The sequence below is a fragment of the Choloepus didactylus genome, chromosome 16, assembly GCF_015220235.1.
Source record: "Choloepus didactylus isolate mChoDid1 chromosome 16, mChoDid1.pri, whole genome shotgun sequence".
NCBI classification, from domain to species: Eukaryota; Metazoa; Chordata; class Mammalia; order Pilosa; family Megalonychidae; genus Choloepus; species Choloepus didactylus.
This window is the reverse complement of record NC_051322.1, coordinates 17,620,663-17,642,945: the sequence shown is the minus strand read 5'-3', so window position 1 is coordinate 17,642,945 and position 22,283 is coordinate 17,620,663. Positions and strand designations below refer to the sequence as shown.

At 37.7% G+C, this 22,283-nt stretch overlaps 1 protein-coding gene across 1 annotated transcript in view; it reads left to right on the top strand.

Annotated features, from left to right (window-relative positions):
- Positions 1-22,283, top strand: part of PHLPP1 (PH domain and leucine rich repeat protein phosphatase 1) — a 268,488-nt gene that overhangs the window by 153,210 nt on the left and 92,995 nt on the right. Inside the window, exon 4 of the mRNA XM_037806377.1 lies at positions 15,319-15,485. Coding sequence (XP_037662305.1) covers positions 15,319-15,485 — 167 coding nt within the window. The remainder of the gene's footprint in view (positions 1-15,318; positions 15,486-22,283) is intronic.

Sequence of the window (22,283 nt, the reverse complement as noted above, 5' to 3'; positions counted from 1 at the left end):
CAAAAAGATTAATAGGTATTTAGTAGTCTTGTATGTTAAACGTCTGCACAATTGGTAGGTTACTGGTCCAAAATCAGCAAACATTTATTAAGTACCTTCTGTGTGTCAGATGTTTACTTTATGCATTGAGGATACAGCAGAGAACAATGTCCAATTCCCCTCTCGTGGTGGAGTGTACATGGAGGGAGAGAGATGATAAGTAAACAAACAAGAAAGAAAATATCACGTAATCCTAGTGATATAATGAAAATTAACAAAACGTGATATGACAGAGAATGATGGGGATGGACAACCCTTTGTAAGGAGGTGACGTTTCTTTTTTTTTTTTTAATCTTCATTTTATTGAGATATATTCACATACCACGCAGTCATACAAAACTAATCGTACATTCGATTGTTCATAGTACCATTACATAGTTGTACATTCATCACCTAAATCAATCCCTGACACCTTCATTAGCACACACACAAAAATAACAAGAATAATAATTAAAGTGAAAAAGAGCAATTGAAGTAAAAAAGAACACTGGGTACCTTTGTCTGTTTGTTTGTTTGTTTTCTTCCCCTATTTTTCTACTCATCCATCCATAAACTAGACAAAGGGGAGTGTGGTCCTTATGGCTTTCCCAATCCCACTGTCACCCCTCATAAGCTACATTTTTATACAATTGTCTTCGAGATTCATGGGTTCTGGGTTGTAGTTTGATAGTTTCAGGTATCCACCACCAGCTACCCCAATTCTTTAGAACCTAAAAAGGGTTGTCTAAAGTGTGCGTAAGAGTGCCCACCAGAGTGACCTCTCGGCTCGTTTTGGAATCTCTCTGCCACTGAAGCTTATTTCATTTCCTTTCACATCCCCCTTTTGATCGAGAAGATGTTCTCCGTCCCACGATGCCAGGTCTACATTCCTCCCCGGAAGTCATATTCCACGTTGCCAGGGAGATTCACTCCCCTGGGTGTCTGATCCCACATAGAGGGGAGGGCAGTGATTTCACCTTTCAAGTTGGCTTAGCTAGAGAGAGAGGGCCACATCTGAGCAACAAAGAGGCATTCGGGAGGACACTCTTAGGCACAATTATAGGGAGGCCTAGCCTCTCCTTTGCAATAACCGTCTTCCCAAGGGAAAAATCTATGGTAGAGGGCTCAGCCCATCAAATCACCAGTCCCCTATGTCTGTGGTCATGTTAGCAACCATCGAGGTGGGGTAGGCCAATACCCCTGCATTCTCCACAGTCTAGGAGGTGACATTTCAACTGAAACTTCAATGAGATTAAAATCCAGTTATTTGAAAATCTGGTGGGAATTGCTTTTCAGGCAGAAGGAGAAGATAGTGTGAAACCTTTAAGAATGGACTGAGGGGGAAAGTTATAGCCCATGAAGTCAGAGTTAGGTAGGGGTCTTATGTTATAGATCAGAGTAAAGAGATTGGGTTTTATTAGTAGTATAATTGGAAGCCATTAAAGAGTTTTCTTCAGAAATGTACATGATCTGACAGCAGCTGTGGAAAGTGAATGGATTGTTGAAGGCAAGAAGTGAGGGTGGCTTTGCAGTGGAAACAAAGAGAAATGGATAGATTCAGGATGTGTTTTGGAGATCTAGTGAAAGGATTACTGGTAAATATCATGTAGCACTTGAGGAAAAAGGAAAAGTGAAAAATGACTTCTACCTTTCTACTTTGAATTACTGGGTAGATTTTAACCTCAGATAGAAACCATAGTGCTAATTTGATTCTTTATATTTGCGCCTTTCACACCATGGAAAAATACTTGACTTCGAAGAGCTTCTGTTCCAGAAGTCAGGGCAGAGAAGTAAAGCACAAGAGGTAGATTATGAAATATATCTTAAATAGGGTATGAAAAATGTTGTGTTCTAGCTTGTTGCAGGCTAACCTGCCATCTCCATTACCTAATAGTGTAGTGTATCTCCAGTAAGGCTCTCACTCTGATTCTCAAAACCATGGAATGATTCAGATGTCAGACCTCTTCAACAGGAGAACATGGGGTGTAGGGGAAGGAGTGTGACACAGGGAAACATGATGGTGGCAGAATGGGCAAGGGAAGGTACTAGTTTCCCTTTCCACTGATTATTTCTTCACTGTTAGAAAGCATTTGATATGTAAGTGCTGAAGTGTAACGTAGTTGTATGTAGAAGATAGCTGACACGCACGTGGCTGCAGCATACATTTTACACTTACAAATGTAGATGATTATTTCCGGGAGAGAAGAGGAACTTTGATTTAATTACCCTAGATTACTAGCATAGGATTAACGAGATTAAGAACCTCAACCACCTTCTTCAGAAAGGCTCTGAATGTTTGGAGAAGGTGTGGGGTGAGTTTCAAAATAAGGCACACATTTATTGGCTGTGTGACCTTGTCAAAGTTTCTAAATTGTAAAGCTTCATCTGATAAAGAGAATAATAGCAGTACTTACTTCTTAGGGCTTATATGACACATGTATATAGTGGATTTTATATTGGCACACTTAAGGAAGAGTTTGTGTGCATGAATGAAGAAATGAATATATAAATAATGTAATTTTATGACCGTCACCATTGAATGCCCAGTCTTTTAAAATGTTGTCTATTTTTATGATTCTTTTCAGCAAATAAGGACATGTATATGTTCAATGTAAATGAACAAGGTGCTTTCTGCTGCTCTTAACCATCGCAGCCTGTTGGGGAAAGTAAAGATGGCAGACACTGCGGGGAATGAAAAGTCAGGGATCAGGCATAGGGAGCAAAACAGTTTAGTAAACGCAGATTTTAGATACAGTGTCTTCCATTTCTCCAATCATAAAAACCAGACACATTTCAACATCTTTACAAGTTAGTATGGTTAGTGAATCAAAGGGGAAATGAGTTATAAAAGACAGATTAAACTGGTTAGATATCATAGAAGAAATAAATGAGGGAATTCCCCATTTTGGGTGTGAATCCTCTATAAAATATGGCCATGCCCTTCTTTAAACTTTCTATGATGAGGGTAGTCCTGTTATTGTATGTTTTCTTTTAACCCAGCATCCTGGGAGAGAAAGTTGGGGCTTCTGAAAAGAAGGTGAGAATCTTGGTTCATTTGGGAGTATGTGCTTGTAGGGAATTTGGAGTGAAAGACTGATTCTCTCTCTTATAAGGCTGGTCTTCTTCCAGCTTCCCCTTTCCATTGTATAATGTAGATACAATATACGTATATACATGTATATATTATACATTGTATAATGTCGATACAACATTATACAATTTAGTCACTCTCAGGATTACCATGGAAACAGTTTCTCTTTCTTTTCTTACTCAGAATCAAAACTTTCACAGAATTGTCTTTATATCCTGGTGCTTAGATAAGGATTCATTTTGATAAGTGCCTGAAAGGAAAAGAAACTGACAACAGAAACGATTCTCTGAGTTTCTGGTATTTAATGACCATCACCACTCCAGTCAGACCAGGAAGACAAAAAGAACCAAATTCCAATTATTTTTAAATTAAAATGAATTAGATATGTAATTTAAAAGGAAAATTCTTGGCTTTCAAGTTTACACGTCTAGACTTCAGCTACAAGAGAAGTGTTGATCTTTTTTTCTAATTTGTTTCATTTGATTTTGGGAAAAATTATAAAAGATTATTAATTAGATATGTTCTACCAAGGTTCTTGTATATTTCTGTATTATTTTTTAAACTTAATCTTAGCACTTAGTATTGCTTGCCAAAATAATACCCAAGGCAGTCCTTTTAGAGTTTTTATTTTGGGCGTGTGTTAGCAGTAAATAATATGGAGGAAATAGTTCCTTTGGGAGGATTACAATATTGTTTATAAGTCATCCCTAAAATATTAATGCATGACATGCTTTAAAAATTCAATAAACATCCTATTGTATGCAATGTAATAAAAGGGTTCTGTTTACTAAACATGGGTACATGTATCCAGCATGTTTTAAAAAGTGGTTGGAGGGGCAATGTTGTAAAGAAGGCTGATGGCGATGGCTAAGGGTAAACAGAGAATTGCAAAAGACTTCCTATCAAATATCTGAGGAACAGTATAGAAATGCTGCCTTATTGTCCGTGTCTTTGACCCACTTTTTTGGAGTGCATTAGTTTTAGACATTTTGACTAATCCTGTGACTGTTTTTCAAAATTAGTCTTTCATGTAACTAGATAGCCTCAGTCTTACTTATTTTTAATTTAGAAGTCTTAATCATTTGTGGGACACAGGATTATCCTGTTTGAATGTCTGCTGTATTTCAGGAAAGATTAAAAGTAGATTAAGATCACTGATTTGGTATTGTGTGTGTATGTGTGTTTAGCTTTTTATTATGGAAAATGTCGAGTGTTCAAAAGTAGAGATAATAGTATAGTAACTGCACAAACCATGACCTACTTCCACAATTAGCAACTCAAGGCCAGTTGTATTTCACCTATATACCACTCCACTCCCACCAAAATCTGTATTAGTCAGGGTTCTCCAGGGAAACAGAACCAACAGGATATACATATATATGTATTTAGATTTATGAGATTTATTAAAGGAATTGGCTCACATGACCATGCGGATTGGCAAGGGCCAATTCTGTAGGCCAGGCTGCAAGTTGGGATCTCCAATGAAGGTTTCTATGAATTCCCCAACAGAAGCTGGTTGGCTGAAGGAGAGAGAGAAATTCTTTCTGACTGTTGAAATCATCAGTTCTCTGTTTAAGGCCTTCAACTGATTGGACAAGACTTATCTTCTTGCAAAAGGCAATCTCCTTTATTGATTGTAGATGTCATCAGACCTGGATGCAGTCAGTTGACCAATAATTTCAATCAATGTGAATTTAACCATCACACCCCACTCTCTGGATTATTGTGATGCCACTCCTTGGCATCTATTATTTCACCCACAACTATTTCCATATGTTCATATGTGTGTTCTTGTATACACACATATACCAGTGTATATAATTCCAATACAATACTATTTTCTAGTGTATTTTTTAAAGAATGGAAAATTCAGGTAATTATGACCCTTTTTACAAGTCTTGTATTCAGATTACCAGGATTATAGAGTTGGATCGGGTGTCTTATTCCTAAAATAATGATAAAGCATGTGATACTGAAGAGAATATCCAGCAAGAAAAGGGCACCTTGTGAGTTAATTGCTCTTTTAATTAATCATTGGATAATTCCAACAAGTCCCTCTGTCACTTGGTTCCCAGATCCCTTATCTAGCTTCCCATCTGGGTGCTCCCTGGTTTGTTAAGATACCGCAGGTATCAGCTGATCAGCACAGAGTATGTGACCATTATTTCCCTTGATCTAGACATGACGTCCAAAGTGAATTAGTTATTTCATTGTTATTCATCTGTGAGGGCAACACTAAAATAAAAAGAATTTTTTTCTGAACTTGGCATTAGAAATATTTTTGTTAATAATAAAATTGTTTAGCAGACTGAATTGATGCTATAGTAACAGAAATAAAGCTAATAGTAATACCTATATTTCGGTATATTTTGCTGTATGCCAAGCACCATATAACTGTTCTATAGCAACCTTTTGAGGTAGTGCTGATAACTCTACGAGGGCAAGGTTGGGTTTCACAGCACCACTTTCGAGGAGATATTATAATTCATCTCCATTTTGCAGATGAGGGTACTGAGGAATAAAGTCTTTAACCACTACTTTGTACAGTAATTTCTGCTGCCTTGTTCTTTTTTTCTTTAATTGCTCTTCCAATGTTTTACAGTGATGTGAAGGGATTAAAAACAAACCAAGATTCAAAAAACTAAGGTTTACTGAAACTAAAAGAAAGTGCTTCATATATATGGTTGCCAGCAGAATCTAGGCAGTATAAAAAAAGACGGTTTGCCAAGCAATCTGTTGACTGGAGTGTTCTGCTAAAGGATACTCAAGCACATCCACCATACGTTGATCATTGATGTACCTAAATGATGACCAGAAGGTATTTGAGAAAGCTAAAATGCCTTTTGAATCAATAAATGCAGATTAAATTGGTTTCCATGTTGAGGAGACTACTGTCGTCCTAGTCTTTGAAAACCAGACAAATTGCCAGAAAATTATCTCTGTTTCAGAAACTTAGCATTTGTGATTAGGCAGATCCCCATATTTGGTCATGTTGTATTTTGAAGTTAAATCCTTATATCCTGAGGGTTTAAAGAAATGTGAAAATATATATCCTGAAGTCTAGTTCCCCTTTTATATTTACTTATCTTAGAAAATCCCAATATTTTAAACCTAGAGTATCAGATTTCCTACAACTATTCTGAAAGGTTAAGTTCTTCTACCCACTGCTCTGATTTATAATTTTATAGAGTAGAGAATAATGAAATAATTGAAAAAATATCGATAGACTCTGCGTTAAGCATACGTGACTTTATGTTAGACTTGGGACTTAGACATCAAGGTTTTTCTACTTTAAATGACAGTAGCTTATTACTAATAGTAGAAGCATTTGAATATGTATTTCTATTATTTCTTTTAATCAAAAGAAAGAATATAATTTTTTTGTGGCTAGCTGTCTTTTCGCTTCTCCTTTGTCAAGGGACTGTCCCCTTTGGGTAAGGTTGCTGTAATAGACTATCAGGAATACGCTCAGGCATTCACATTCTAAAGAGATTGTTTATACACGTTTTGTCAATAAGGAAACAGGGAAGGAACTCTGAGTTTGGAATTGATCTCCGCCCAAATTGAGTTCTGTTTTTTTGGTGTTACTGTGAAACACAATGGGGTTCATGTGTGTGGAAGGGAGATAACTGTTAGAATGACAGTGTTCATGATTGTGGAAGGCTGTTGGTGCCAGCCTCTTCTGAGCCTTTCACAGTTGCCTCAGACTCATAAAGAATGAGGTGCCAGGTTCTCATACAAGTTTCGGCTTTGCAGTGAACTCGTTAGACAAATTCAAGAGCCCTGCCTGCTCTTCAGGAGTTATGTCCAAGACTCTGCATCAAAGTTCCTGCGAATACATCCTTATTTTGTCAGGTGAGGGGGACTCTGGATCAGTAGCTTGTAATGTTTGTGTGGAACTCTGAGGTTTTTGTTTACTTGGTGTGCTCTCATTGCACCATTGCATGTACATGGTTTTATTATAGTTGTTCAGATGGTCTGTGTCCTCAACAGGTTAAGCTTTTGAGGACAAAGACTGCGTCTCTCCAGTACCAAGTAATGCTTGGCTCATAAAAGGCAAATAAGAATTGTCCATTGAATGATTCAGTCCAGTGAACATGATAGCCCTGAGGATGCTGATTAATCATCCCCATCCCTATGCTACTCTACTCCCCACTGCAAGGAGAGGCAGCAATTCCTAGGAGGACCTCTTAACCGTATATTTTTCTATATTATACTCTGGTGCTATGACATGAGCTGAGTGGTTCTTTCTTCTCTTCATATTCTTTTATTCTTACTTCCCTTAACTATATTTTATGTGATTCCTTATAGCCCATATTACTAAAATCAATTGCCCCCCCCCACCTAAATACTCTTGGCCTCATAGAATCCCATCTCCGACTATTGATTATAGTCCCTCCAGATCTCCCTGTTGTTTGTCCTAGAATTATGTGTAAATTTATGTATTTTTCATGTTTTTTAAAAATATAATTTAAATCTTTTCAGGCAAAGAAATGGTAAATTAGTAGAATTTCAAGTAGAATTTACTAAATCCAAAATTGGCAGCTTGATATTGTCCTACTAGGACATTATTAATGCATATATAACTAATTCTGTAGAAAGGTTTTCTGCATCTTTTGTTGAACAGATTTTATGAAATGTTAATTATACAGGATTGAAAAATGAAATGTCACTTTGAAAAGGTCTGGTGGAGTCAAATGAAGGCATTTCTTATAACTAGCATTTTTAAAGGACACTGTTGCATGTTGTGGAGCAGTGGGAATTAAAATTTTTATTAAAATCAGGAAAGTTTGTTCATAATATAAAGTACTATAAAACAATTGATAAGAGTAAAATTGAAATAAGTCAAGTTGTTAGAATGTTTAGTTGATATATTCTAAATTTATATTCTTCCTACCTTTTGCCTTCCCAAAGCATTTTTGGGTAGGTGGAGATTAAAACTAGGCCAGTTGAGGTTAAGAATTGTTTACAGAAGACTAGTGAAGTCCCCAGAGACTATCCCTGTAGCCAGGGGCATAATTTCCCAAGCCACTGAAGACTAGGCCAGAGCAATTAATGACTCATAATATGAGTTTAAAGCAATCTTTTACTTTGCACAAGCAATATTATTTGTGCTATTTCAGCTGCTTTGACTAAGCCTTTCAGAGTCATTTTGCTTAATTTTGAGCTTTCTATGCACATAATAAGAATAAATACAACTTCATTAAAGTATAGAGGGGACAAAAAAAATCACGTGAATGTTATTCTGAATCTTCTCTTGCCTATGAAAGATGATTATTCACTAAGTAAACCATCAAGAATAATGTGAGTAATGCAGAGTACAATCCTATTGCATGGTGTGGATAGGTCAGGGAGAGGGCAGATATATTGGTTTAGAAATACAGCTCAGCTAGACTCAGAGCAGAGACATTTTTTTGCATAAGTGTCCTGAGAGTTAGCAAAGAAATTTCTTAGGAAAGCATCAAGCTGAGTAGCCTGTTGAAAATGTGTGAAAGCCCAGTAAGTAATCTGAAAATTCTGTTATTCATATAACCACTTTTATTTGTACCTTGCAATATTTTTTGAGAGCCCAGTGAACTTTTTTGTATATATTTATGTTTATTTGGAAAATAAGACAAATTAAGCAGGTGGTTGATATTTATGTTCATTTTACTATTATCCTAGAGTATATAGGTTCATTTAATTCACTATTAAGTTGTTAGCCTATTTGTTTGTTTGTTTTTGGTTAATACAGACTAGAACTGGCTTCCCAAGCCACGATTACCTTGAACTGATCTTCTAAAACTTGAATCCATTCATGTGCACTTCACCAGTGGTCCTGAACTGAATGGCTAGTGTGATGCTTTGTGTTTGTTCGATTGAGCTTTATCTTTATAACTGCTCAAGGTATCGAAGATGGTAGACTATACTATGGTCCTTTTTTTGTTTTATAGATTTGTCTTACCTGTAGCCTGGATACTGTCTACAGATACTTAGTCAACAGAGCCCTTGTTGATTTTTTTCACACAAGAATAGTATTATTTATAGCAACTTGGTTAGTTGTTTGGGGCAATATTATTTATTCTTCTTTATAGATGAGGAAACTGAAGGACAGATAGGTGAAGTGACTTTCCCAAAGCCACATAGCTAGAAAGTCATCGAGTGGTTCCTGCACAGCCCTGTGTATTGTCTAGCCTGTGCCCTTTCTCCTATATGTCAAGTTGCTTGGGCCTCAAACTTCATGTCTTCCACTAGTCTTGATGTTTAGGAGTTTGATAGAAGTACAGAAGCCTTTGCTAAAAGGATTTTATAGTCTAATTGTGTGATCCTTCTTCTGTAACAAAGATTTGAGGCTATTTTTACATGTGCTTATTGCTTTCACTTTCTGATTTCTTGCAACATTTTACAATTTGAAATCTGATATCTGTATTTGGTTGGCAGATGGTCTCCTCTGCTCTTCTCTCAAGGAGGACTCACTGTCCATCACTGTCTTGTCTTCCGTCCTAAGGCTTAAACTTATCCTAAGGACTGTGTCTAACCTTCTGTGCTCTGCAACAAGGGGTTTTGTTCTTCTATCCTGGGTGTTGCAGGAGCTTCCCATCTGGTAAGATCAGAGCTGTGTTCCGGACCCTGACATGGCATGCGGTTAACAGTACAGGTTCTCGTTCAGAGTCTGGATGTGCTGCTTCTTTAGCCATGTGACCTTGGGAAAGTTACTTAACTATTCTGTGACTCAGTTTAACGCTCGTCTTTGAATTAGGGTAAGTCCTTACTACATTCATTTGTTATGGAGATTAAATGAAACATTATGTCTAAAGCACTTAGAAAAGTGCATACCACAATGGAAGCACTACCTAAATTTTAGCTGTTATTATGGTTTATTCAACTACTTGGGAAAAAAAAGAATAATAAAAGGCTACTTGGTCTGAGGTGTACACAGGTGGCTTTCTGATTTTTGTTGTTTATTTATTTGTCTTTCTTATTTTGGGAGGGATCTTAGTTTTAATAGCTACTGTGTAGGTAGTTAGCAGCCTCTTTGAGTATCCCACCTGGTTGTTTTTTCATTTGGGGATCAAACAAAACCTTCTAACTCGAGTCCTCTCTTTGTGGTGGGCTGGTACCCAGGTTGGTCCAGGTGAAAGCGCTTAAATATCTCCCCCTGTTGCCAGGGCACAGGATTGGGCAGAGACGCAACTAGTGGTACCTTCTGTGGTCACCTTGGCAGCTTGCTGCCTCACTGCCACAGCGTGTTTAATTTACGTGCTCACTGTCGATGTTCCTGGCTCTAGGATGACGCCCACGTGACTGCTTTTGCTTCTTGTAGCCTTGTTTACGTGGTTTCTCCCGCTTCTTTCCAACAGTAACAGCTTGTGGTCCAGAATGAGGAAAGGAATCAAATTCAACTTGACATTTTAGTCATTTTCATTGTCCAAAGAGAGTATTTAGTGTCGTGCTTATCTTTATGCTTATGCTTTAGTGTAAGCATAGTATCTATGCTTACATAGAATTTATTTTTCATAGTCTCCATATGAAAGGATACACCAATAAGTCAGAGGTAAATTGATGAAAAAGGAAGGGTTGTACAGTAATCCTGTCAGAGGAAGGCAGCAGAGAGGTCAGCCCACTCCCATGCAGGTGTGAGGGTCGCCAAGAGAGACATGACTCACGGGCACTGGACCCCAGTTTGAATCAGGGTTAAGTCCTTACTGCATTCATTTACGCACAGAGAAGAGACAAAGCAAGGTCAGCGTCACTAATGAGCGTTGGTCCCCCATGGCAGCCGATGCAGGGAGACAGTCCCACATGCACCCCGCTCTCTTTTGTGCTGTAGGTGAGGGACCCCACTCCTTCCCCACTGGCGACAGATGTAGATATAGTGAGGGTGTGTCAGGTGTCATAAAATGCACATACCTAGCCAAGCATCGTCCAGTGAAGGTTAGATGTGCTTGGGGAGCAAGGGGAAGAAATGTGCGGGCACAACACTCTCTGCTAGAGGGTTTGTGTTATGTCCAGGCACTGCCAAGAAAGGAGTCAGCCCACAGTTCCCATCCCGTCACATCTAATCCTGAGCACAAGGTTTATTTGTAGGTCACAGGGAAAGGTGGCAAATCATATCCCCTTCTACAAATCCAGTGGTCATTCTTTCAGCAAATACTTTTTGAGTACGTTTCCATGTACCAAGCATTAGAGTTTAGAGCAGTGAGCAAAATAAACCAAAACCCTGCCTTATGGTGATTATAGTCTAGTGTCAGAGATGGATAATAAATAAGGAAATGACACAATATGTTGGAAGGTAACCAGGTCACACCCTTTTCAGAATCTTTCCGTGCTTCCCATTTTGCTCACTCTAAAAGCCACAGTCCTTCCAGTGGCCTACAAGGCCCCATGGGATACGTTGGCCACCCCACCCTTGCCTGTATCACCGCAGTGCTGGGCATTCCCCCCTTATTCCTGCTGGTTCCAGACTCCTGCTCAACCAGCTGGGTGCACACCTTCATAGGGCCGTGGCGTGGCCAGAGTCTTCCTCAACCAGCCAGGTGCACACCTTTGTAGGGCTGTGGCCTGGCTGCCCTTTATGCTTATCTTCCTCCAGACACTTCTCAGCTAACGTCCTCATGTCCTGCAAGTCTAGATGTCGCCTTTTCAACAAGGCCTTCCCTGACCACCCTGTTTAAAAGCATTCCAACACCTTCCCAACAATCCTGACCTCCTTTTTTCTTGCTCTATTTTTTTTCTATAGAATTTACCAATTTTTAATGTAGTATATATTGTTTTGTGAGTTAAGTTTAATGAGGACAGGAATCTTAGTTTTGTTTACTGAAATATGCTACGTCCTTACCTACAATATTAACTGACACATGGTAGTAGTCAAGAAACGTGTTGAATGAATGAAAATAAAAAGTACTGTGGCATACACAGAGATGAGTATGTTGGTTTCCTGTGGCTGTTGTAATAGATCACCACGGCCTCCGTGGCTTAAAACAACAGCAATTTATTCTCCCTCAGTTCTGGAGGCCGGAGGTCTGAATTCAGGGTGTGGGCCTGGCTGTGCTCCCTCTGAGGCTCTGGGGGAGAATCCACTGTCTGCCTCACCAGCTTCCTTCTGAGGCTCTGGGGGAGAATCCACTGCCTGCCTCACCAGCTTCCTTCTGAGGCTCTGGGGGAGAATCCACTGCCTGCCTCACCAGCTTCCTTCTGAGGCTCTGGGGGGAGAATCCACTGCCTGCCTCACCAGCTTCCAGGGGCTCCGGGCGTCCCTTGCTTGAGGCCACATCGCTCGTCGCTGCCTCCACAGTCACCTGCCGCCCCCTGTCCCAAAACACCCTCTGCCTCTATTACAGGGATGCGTGGGAGGGCGTTTGAGGCCTCCGGGATAGTCCAGCTTAGCTCCTCCTCCCAAGATCCTTCACTTAATCACATCTTCAGTGACATAAGGGAATATTCACAGGTTGCGGGGATTAGGAAGGAAACATAAGTGTTTTTTTGGGGGGTGGGCAGGTGGGGGGAATGCACCATTTAGCCAACTACAAAGGGTTAAGGGAGCCTTTTGGCTGCACAAGAATCACTCCTGGTGTAGCACCTGGTAGGACAATGAACATAAGGAAAGCCAGATGACTGCTCCGAATCTATTTTTTTTCCTTTTTTACTGAAGTTTTTATCACATTTTCCCCCAAATTAAAAACACATATATGCACATACTCACACAGAAAAATCCAAAAGATAATATAACAATTTTCCCAGTTGTTAATGTATTGACTTGTTTGTTTCACATCTTCTGTTGTCCCTGTTATAAGGAAATAAAATTACAGATAATCTCAAAATCTCCTATGCTGCCTTTCCTAAGTTCTGTCTCCCTCCCTGCCTATCCAGAGACAACCCCTATCAAGTTGGTGTGTGTCCAATCTATGCTTTTATCTCTGTATTGCACATATAAATCTTCATAAATTTATGGAATTATTATGTTAAAAATGTTTTTCATAAATGGTATTAATCCTGACTGTAACATTCTGCAACTTGCTTTTCTGTCTTTCTGGACTGATACATATGGACCCAATTCATTCATTTTAGCTCTAGTTGCAGTTTCTCTCCCAGTCTCCTGGCTTCAGAATATGTAAATCCCAGCTTGGACCTCTTGGATCACTCTGTGGGTTCAGAAGGTAGGATATGGTGATTGCTCAAGCTGGATTACATGTCTTTCCCTGTAGCCAGAGGGCCAGGATACTTTGTTTGGCAGATCCGATCAGGATCATATGTATTTGAATGATTGTTACAAGAGGTGGAAGAAGGATTCAGGGCAAACAAATACAGATTTCCACTAGAGCATGAAATTTGGGCTCGGCCGTTACATCATCTGGAAGCATCTCTGACCCCTTAAATCATAACCTGTGCTCCTACACTTACTGTTGTGTTAACAGTTTTACCACATAGAATGCTAACTGCCCTCTCTTCTGGATGTGTACTCAGAGTGATCTGTCTCGTTTTACTGCTGTATCTCAGTAAATAGAAGGTCTGTTACATCATTGAATGCTCAACACAAGTTTTTGAATGAGTGATTCCACTGACTAGTGTAACTTTAAGCCTCACTTTCTATGAGCAGATTCCTGCCAGGGAATCCTGTGTGGCCGTGGTGCTTTAGTATCTGTCTTTCAGGCTTATTAAAATTCTGGTTCTTCTCACATCTTTGGTTTATATGGGTGGTTTATATGGCCCTGTTTGGAATTTTCTTTTTCTTACTTAATGGTAGAAATTCTAGGAAAAATGAAATTTTTAAAATGCATACTCAGACTTCCTTTTCAAAATCTTTTGAGTTGAGCCCTGCCAAGCCTTTCATTCCTGCTATTCCTTTAGCTTTTTTGTATGCAGAGCAATTTCTTTTTGGCTTCTGATATACAATCAGCAGGATATATTTTATGCATAATTATTTCTGAATACTTTTTTAGCATCAAGGACAATTTGGGTTCCAATGGATGTAAAGTGTGACTCATTCTATTTGGAAATAGTAATAATAATGGTAGTAGTAGCAGTAATTGACATTTATTGAATGCTTTTTCTGTGCCACACACATAGAAGCAGGTACCATCTTTATGCTTGTTACACAGATGAGAAAACTAGAGCTTGGAGAGGTCAATGATCTCTCATGTTCCCCAGTTCATAGTGGTACAGATGGGGTGTGAATCCACACAAGCTAACACCAGGGCCACACTCCTAAGGACTGTATTCTGCTGTCTTCTCAAATTAGAAAAAGGAACCCCAGATTTGGTAAGAGAAATGTGGATCAAGTTGATGGTAGAGATGGAGTGGAGTTTTCTGGCGTAAAGCTTTGGTAGAGATAAAAGAGCATGAAGAAGAATCAACCCAAGTCTTGGAACTATACTCCCACAGCCTCTGTGAGGAGAGGAGCCAAGATGTGCGTAAGTGGGCTGCAGCCATGTGCTTTGGCATAAACTGGCAATATTACCCAGGATACTGGAGAGTGCCTTTGGGAAATACAGCTCACGCAATGCACATTCTGCCTCCAGCACACAAGTTGGTCTGTAGCCCTGGGACCATGGCCCTGGCAGGAGACATTTAATGAGGAAGCCATTGATCGTCTGGATAAACATTTATACATAAAAGAAATTTTACTTAGAATATTTGCATGAAGCAAAGCAGAATGAATTTGTAAGTATCTCATTAAAACTTTGCGGTAGAGACAACTTGTGACGTTTAGAGAAGGCATGGGATGGGATCCGGTTGTATGCTATCATCGTTATTAAAGATGTGTTAAAAGACTGTTAATGCTGTTTTCTTTTATTTGTTCTGTTTTAGATCAATATATACAAGGGCTTTCATGGATTCAATTTATGTCTTAGCGTCTGTCTCCCAACCATCTCTAAGGTCTTGTATTCTTTAGCTCAGAATTCTCTTACCATGGTATTTTCAGGAATATAACCCCTGCAATTGGAGGAGACTACTGATATTACTACACTTGCTAGGATTATCTATGCTCTTAGTATTATCTCCTATATTAGGTTGTTCTAAGTACCCACCAGGCAGGGGCACTGTTTTCTGCTTTTATAGTACTTGGCTCAGTTCTACTAAGTATCTGTTGGTTTGTATTTGGATTAATAGTGCTACTTGCATAGTGTATCTGTGTTCCAAAATGGAATTACTTTATTTCTATCCATAAAAAGTAGTTGTAGGGTAAGTGAGTGGTATTAAAATTAAATTGTATTTTTATTCCCCTCTAGGTTGCATCACAGCGTATTAGCTCAGTGGATCTCTCCTGCTGTAGCCTGGAGCACCTGCCTGCCAACCTCTTCTACAGCCAAGACCTCACTCATCTCAATTTAAAACAGAACTTCTTAAGGCGAAACTCCAGCCTACCAGCTGCCAGAGGGCTCAGTGAACTGCAAAGGTGAGCTGCAGAAACGGATGGGTAATTACAAGTGGAGGTAAAATGAGTTTCTGGTATATCTTGAAAATTCTGACTTAAAAAACTATAGTGTGTAAACCTTATTTTTCTTTCAGAGGGTAGGGTAATGGGACTTTGTTTACTAGTGAGGAAAGAATTTACCAGTTGTTATTCTGAAATTTGTTTTCAAGATTACTGCCTTTGGAATTAATGATTTGCAATATTCATTAACTGGATAGATTTATATGAGAACAGTCCTCTTTAAATCACTCCTACTTTTTAACTTATCTACAAATGACATTTGTGGAATTTTTACAATAAGCAACTTTTGGCATGTTCTGAACTACAGGGGTTTGGTCAGATTAAATTATGTCTTGAAACACAAAAGGTCAGTTTTCTCCATGAAAAGACATTTCCTTAAAAATTTAAGAACCAAGGTTTAAATCCATTGGATGATTAGTGTGTAGATTTCAAGAGTCACGTTAAATAAATCAAATCTGCTCCTTTATAACTAGGGAAAATGGACATTGCTTGTAAGTACCTAAAACAGATTTAAGAATTTACCATATAGAATTATCCCTTTTGGATCAATAATCCGTGTTGATTCTGTGGTAAATTAAACCTCTAAATACATATTCATGGCAAGGGAATATAACTGTTTTAACAAATAAATGGTGAATTGTTCATTTGTTTTTCAATGACTGGTATGATTTGAGATTAAACTATGGTAATTAACCAATGCGGCTAAGTGTTTATGGTTCTTAACATCCATAAAGAATAATCTGGTAAGTGTTTTTCATAAAGTTTGTGCAGATATGTAAGTGGAAAAGGGAGGAGTATTTTAATTGCCTTTTCAGATAATTGTGGATATTCTTCTTTGATAGTATACCAAATTGGTAAGTTTTCACTTCTTCAAGGTTAGTTCCAATGTGGAATCTAAAACCCTATCAGTGACTTTTTTGACATCTTTTACATTTAAAGATCCATCAGTCTGGCGTGTACTTTGAATGCATCTTTACATTTGCATTATTTTACTGCATCATGTGTTGGTCATTTGGAAAATACTGGTAACATTGTGTAATGTAGATATTCCAAATGTTAACTCATTTTGTTATGCCATTTCAGAAATTCACATTTGTTAATATCACCACTTATCAGAAAAAGTCCTTAACTGTTGGGAAGTGGTCAAGCTCACCATGAATACCAGTTCTCCAAAATTGTGATTTTTCAATTGATAGCTTGAATGCTATCATTGACAACAAATAATTATAGTGTTGTCCTCACTTTGTTCATTTTTGAGAAAATGTTTGTCAAAAACCAAGTCTAAATAACCGTAGTTTGTCAGTCATTCTTTCAAGTAAAAATGGTTCAGCTCACAACCCAAATAATTGCACAAATGGTTCTTGGAGAGAGCCATCATAATAAGATGCAGCAGAAGTACTCCACGTGTACTTCCTTTGTATCCCCCAGAAAATAAAAAAGATAAGTGAATAAAGGTTGATATGTAATAAAAATAACTTTCTTGCATCATCATCAAGGACATTCTTAAGTAAAACCAGTATTAAATTTTTTTTTTAAAAAAGATTTTTGCTGTGACTACATTGCAGAAAAGAATACAGTGACTTCTGGGCAGTTTGGTGTTGCATTGAATTAATGACATAGGCAGTAAAAAACTCCAGTAAACATATTGTGCTCAAGTCATTTGTTTTTATCATTCCCTGAACTGATGGGTGCTATGAAAGTAAACCATAGCAAAATTCCTGAACTTAGGTTTTAAATGCCCTGTGTATTGATATTAGTATTTGTACTGATACTTCCATAGTAAAGTTAATATGATTTTTTACTCAGAGTTTACATTATGATTCAATCTGTTTTGAAGTTCAAAATTATTTTGAAATATGTTTGTGTATTTTTAAAAAGACTTCTGCACTTTGATTATAGAACATCAAGAAAACTTTATATCATACAATAGAATCTTGGTGTCTTACAACAGAAAGGGTTAGATGAGGATGGTGAAGGTCAAATTCAAGCTTTTACCTTTTGGGGAGACAGTCAGGGGGATGGTATTAGATAATCACTCGAAGACAGTTTCGACTCCATCTGTAATGTTTATTTCTTAAAAATGAAATTAGGGATAAATATGGCAAAAATGTTAATATTTGGGCAAGTCAAATAGTGAATGCTTGGATGATCATTATTTTCTTTATTTTTTCTCTTTGAATCTTTTATAATAATTGCAAAAATTAAAAACCTAAACAAAAAAGAAAATTAAAATGCTTTTTATTATATAGGGGAATATAATGTTTCAAACAGCCAGTATTTGTGAAATAAATAATAAATAAATATTCAAATGAAAGGTATTTTGGACACAAAACCTGTCTTGGCTGTTACCTTTTTTCAGAGTCACCTAATTGGTCCTCCAAGCCTCTTGATTCTATGTAAATATCTTTTGAACCCATCTCCTTTCTCCTTCTCTCACCGCATTCCTTTAAAGAAACCTTCTCCCTCCAGCTGTCATAGCAAAACATTCTCAGCTCTCACTTGGACTGTTGCAGCAGCTATGAAGAATTTGTTGTTTTGCTGTCGTTTTCTCACTGCAGTTCATCCTCTGCATTTTTCTTGGCTACTGTTTTGTACATTTCTTGATGTTGTTTTGTTTTTTATTTAAAACATTTTCAACTTATTTCTATCAAAGTAATATCCTTTATAGATAAAAATTTAAAAATGTGTAATAAGTAACAATGCCTGTTCTAAGAAATAGGTGCCAGGGGCTCTGGCCCATCACAACACCAAGTCTTGCTCCCCACAGGCAACCACTTTCAAGTTCTTTGAGTCTTTCTGCTGTTGTTTTCTCTCATCTTCCTGACTATTTTGTATACATTGCTATTTTTTGGATTTTTCGTTATTGGACATTGTATGTTGCCTTATTACTGTGGAAGATAAGGATGTAGCTCTTATGTTGACCCATATCCCTCTGCCCCATGACAAATGCCCAAAATTATTGTTCCCCAATCCTCTCAATATATAGGTATCATAATTTTAAGTTGGGTCAGAATTTAGGATTTAAGTTATTAAGAATTTGTTACTCACAAACTACTTATATGAAGTGATAACATTTCCTTTCTTGTGCTGGCTTGGTAGTTGCCTCTCTTTTACATTTGCCTTATACCTAAACTTTCTGACACACAATAACACTCTTACAACACTTTATTGTTGGAGACATCTTCCCTTATGGAGCCAGGGCAGGGACTTTCCCTCTGAGCCGTCTAGTCAGCATTATCCTGGGATTTCCCTTGTCGACTTTCCTGGTAATTCCTTTTTAGTTTCTCCTGTCTTGGACCCTTGTTGCCTGTATCTGGTGACTTCTTTCTTGGCTTTTTCCCTCTTTTTAATGGAACATCTTCTAGGATCTTCCTGAGAAATAGGGTGCAGGAGACAAGCATATGAGATACTTTGCATATCTGAAAATATTATTTTCTCTCATACTCAACTGATAATTTGGCTGGCTTCTAGATAGGAATGTTTCCTCAGAATTCTAAATCCAGTGTACCCTTCTTGTCTAGCTTCCACAGTTGCTGTTAGTAAGTGCTGTACTGCCCTGATTCCTAACTTTTTGTAGGTGACATGCCTTTTTTCCTTTTTTATAACACTCCCCAGAAGATTTTAGGATTTTGTTTTTGTGGTACTCATTATTCATTTCAGCCACTGTAGTGGACACGATATGGAAAAATTATGTTCTTCAGTTCTAGAAAACTTTTTCATTATTTTTTTTGATCATTGCCTCCCTCTTTGTTTTCTCCTTTCTTCTTCTGAATTCCTATTAGTTATATGGGACCTTCTTGTTTTATCCTCTAAAACTCGATTTTTCCTATCTCTCAATTTTCTAGACTTTATGTTAACCTTTCTGAATTTCTTCTATCTTTATTTTCAAGCGCTCCTTCATGTTCTTTTAATCTTTTAATCTGTGTGCATTTTAATAGCATTCTGTTCTTTTTTTATGGATGTATTCTCATTCTAAGGACTATACACACACACACACATATATACATATATATATATATATTCCTTGCACTGTCTTGATTTCCTTTGTTTTTTATTTTTAATTTTTTTTCTGGTTTGTATAGACCTCTGGCTTCTATGTTGGAAACCTGACTTAAATATTTGGTGACCCTTTGCTCTCTTTTCCTATTTAATAGTGAGTCACTGAAAAGCAAATTGGTTGCCACATGTTTGTGGTCAGGGTTTCTCAACTGTCTGGCTTTGCTGCCGGGGATATCGGGTTTGGGCCCTGTGGTTTCATTGTGGAACTTCCAGGACAGTATCCCCGAGTCTTTTCCCTTGCGTGTGTCAGTTTTACTTGGGAGGAGTCCTTTGGTCCTCTGCCTGGGTGGTGCATGCCTGGCTGCCAAGACTCAGGGAGCTGAGTGGGGAGGAGAGCTGGACTCTCAAGGCGTAGGCTGTGGGTTTTTATTTAGTCCCCTTGTTTTCAGTACAGTGCCTCACAGTTATTTGGTCCTTAAGATCTCTGGTGTCTTCTATTCTAGGGAATACACTGTCTCCTGCAGGAATGGAGGAGAGGATCTGGGGCCTGACTGCTCCTTATAAATTTAACCTTTTGAAAATCCTTTTGTAGAAGGATAACAAAATATTGAAAAGTATGAGAATGAAAACTTGCTGGACTTCTACAGAGTGAATCCATCCATATAATCAGTACTCCTATTGGCAAACAGGATATTACCAGCACCCCGGAAGTCCCCCTTCTCTTATTACCCCAAAGATGATCATTATCCTGATTTTTAATACCATAAATTAGTTTTTCCTGTTTTTGTGCTGGAAGTAAAGACCATAGAGTATGTACTTTGTGTCTGCCTTCTTTCATTTACCTTTCTTTTTAAAAAGCAAAACAAAGCATACTAAGTTATATATTACCAGTTGGGACTTCACAGAGTGTAGTATAGAGCCGTGACCTTGATTTGGTTAAGGCAGAAGATTTTTAAGTTTTATACGGCAATAAAAAAATGTAGTTTTGTTCTTTTCTGTTGCTTTAAGCCTAGAGGAGGTAGACTGAGGGAACTTTAGCACGTGGGGACCAAGTAACTGGTGAGGCTGCTAGGGTGCTGCCCTTGTGAAAAAGCTAGGCTTTAGACCAATTTCTTTTTCACCACACACTACTATGAGGGTTTTGTCCCCCACCCCATCATGCAAGAAAGATTTGTTAAGTTTTCAAAGTAATAATGTTAATAAATGTGTGTGTGTGTGTGTGTGTGTGTGTGTATATAGTACCTACATGTATTTAATGCTAGGAATTAAAATTATAAAACTTATTTAAGAAAGTAATATATATAATTTGGAGAGCATTAATCTAGCTTTTTTGTTATTGTTAGGGTGGTGGTTTGAGATATGTCGTTTTTGCTTTTTTTTTTTCTGTATGTATGTTTCACAGGGCACATGTTTGAGAGATAGGGCCAAAGGGCACTTCAGTCATGTTTTTACCTAATTCTCAAGGAATTAGTTTTTAGATCACAATGCTATAGGAAATTTCCAGGGAGAAACTTTAAATACAGTGCATTTATAACAGGCAGGAGTTCTGACACTCTCTATCTTAATCACATATCCCCTTAATTTTTCTTCCCATTGCAAATTTTTATCTTACGCAAATTAGCTATTTTCACAGAGCATTTAAATTGGTATCTGCACCCACATTCTAAATCTGGAAAGATGGCATGCTGATGCACACACAGGTCAGCAGTTTCAGAGCGAAAACATTGTTCTTGGAACTACAACTGTTTGTTTTTCCTTTATCAGCATTGGAACTGCAAGTCAGTTTTCAAAATATAGAGGAGAGGTAAAATCAGAGTAATTTTTCATGTTTCTAATGGCTTCTTGATTATTACTAATAGAACTTCACCTAAACCAACTATATGTTCATTTAAGATGACCCAGGTGGTAATAGTACTAAGATTGTTATTATTTGCAATGGAGAATTGTTTTTAAGAAAATATAAGTTTCTTTGTAGGGTCAGTGAGGAGGCCAACTTTTTACTGGTTTGCACACAAGGAATGTAACTTTTTTCCCATGACTTAATACAGCAGTGTGGACTTAATTGCACTAAACTGTATTGGTGTTCAGACATTTTCCTGTACTAATAAATTTAGCTCTTTTAAATTGCTCATTTATTAAAGTTTCATGGGTAGTAACATCGCATTGAATGATCTAGAGTTTGTCAGGGATGAAAGACTAGAGAGCTCTTTTATGGAGATAACCAGTGCAATGTGTTGAAAGAGCCAAGTAGAGAACAAGCTCAAAAGCAAAGTTCAATGTTGTCAGTAATTTGTGTGTGTAAGTCTCTGGTACCTTTGCCCATGATACTCGGAAAGCTTGTCACTTGAGTTGAACTTAAATCTGACTTTACTTAAACTATTATATAATTTACTAATCATTTCTACCTACCGCTTTTGGAGACAGCCTATGTTTTACTAAGAACTTGACAAATAGATGATCGTTAAAACACATTTAAATTGCTTAATTCGTGTTTGGAATTATACGAAAATTACTCGCATAAACAGAATGTTTCATTTGTATTTCATTGTTGGTGTTTATCTGTTGCTTCCATCCATTAATAAGGGAAGTGCATCTGCTTTCCAGCTCTTGCTATTTGCTGGTAAATTGATAAAGAGAAACAAAGCTAGCACAGCTAGCAGATTCTAGGAATGTAGTTACATTTATAGGGAGAATACTAACTTTAATTTCAGAAGAAGTTGGTATATTAAATTATGTGATAATTCATGTATGTCTGTAGAA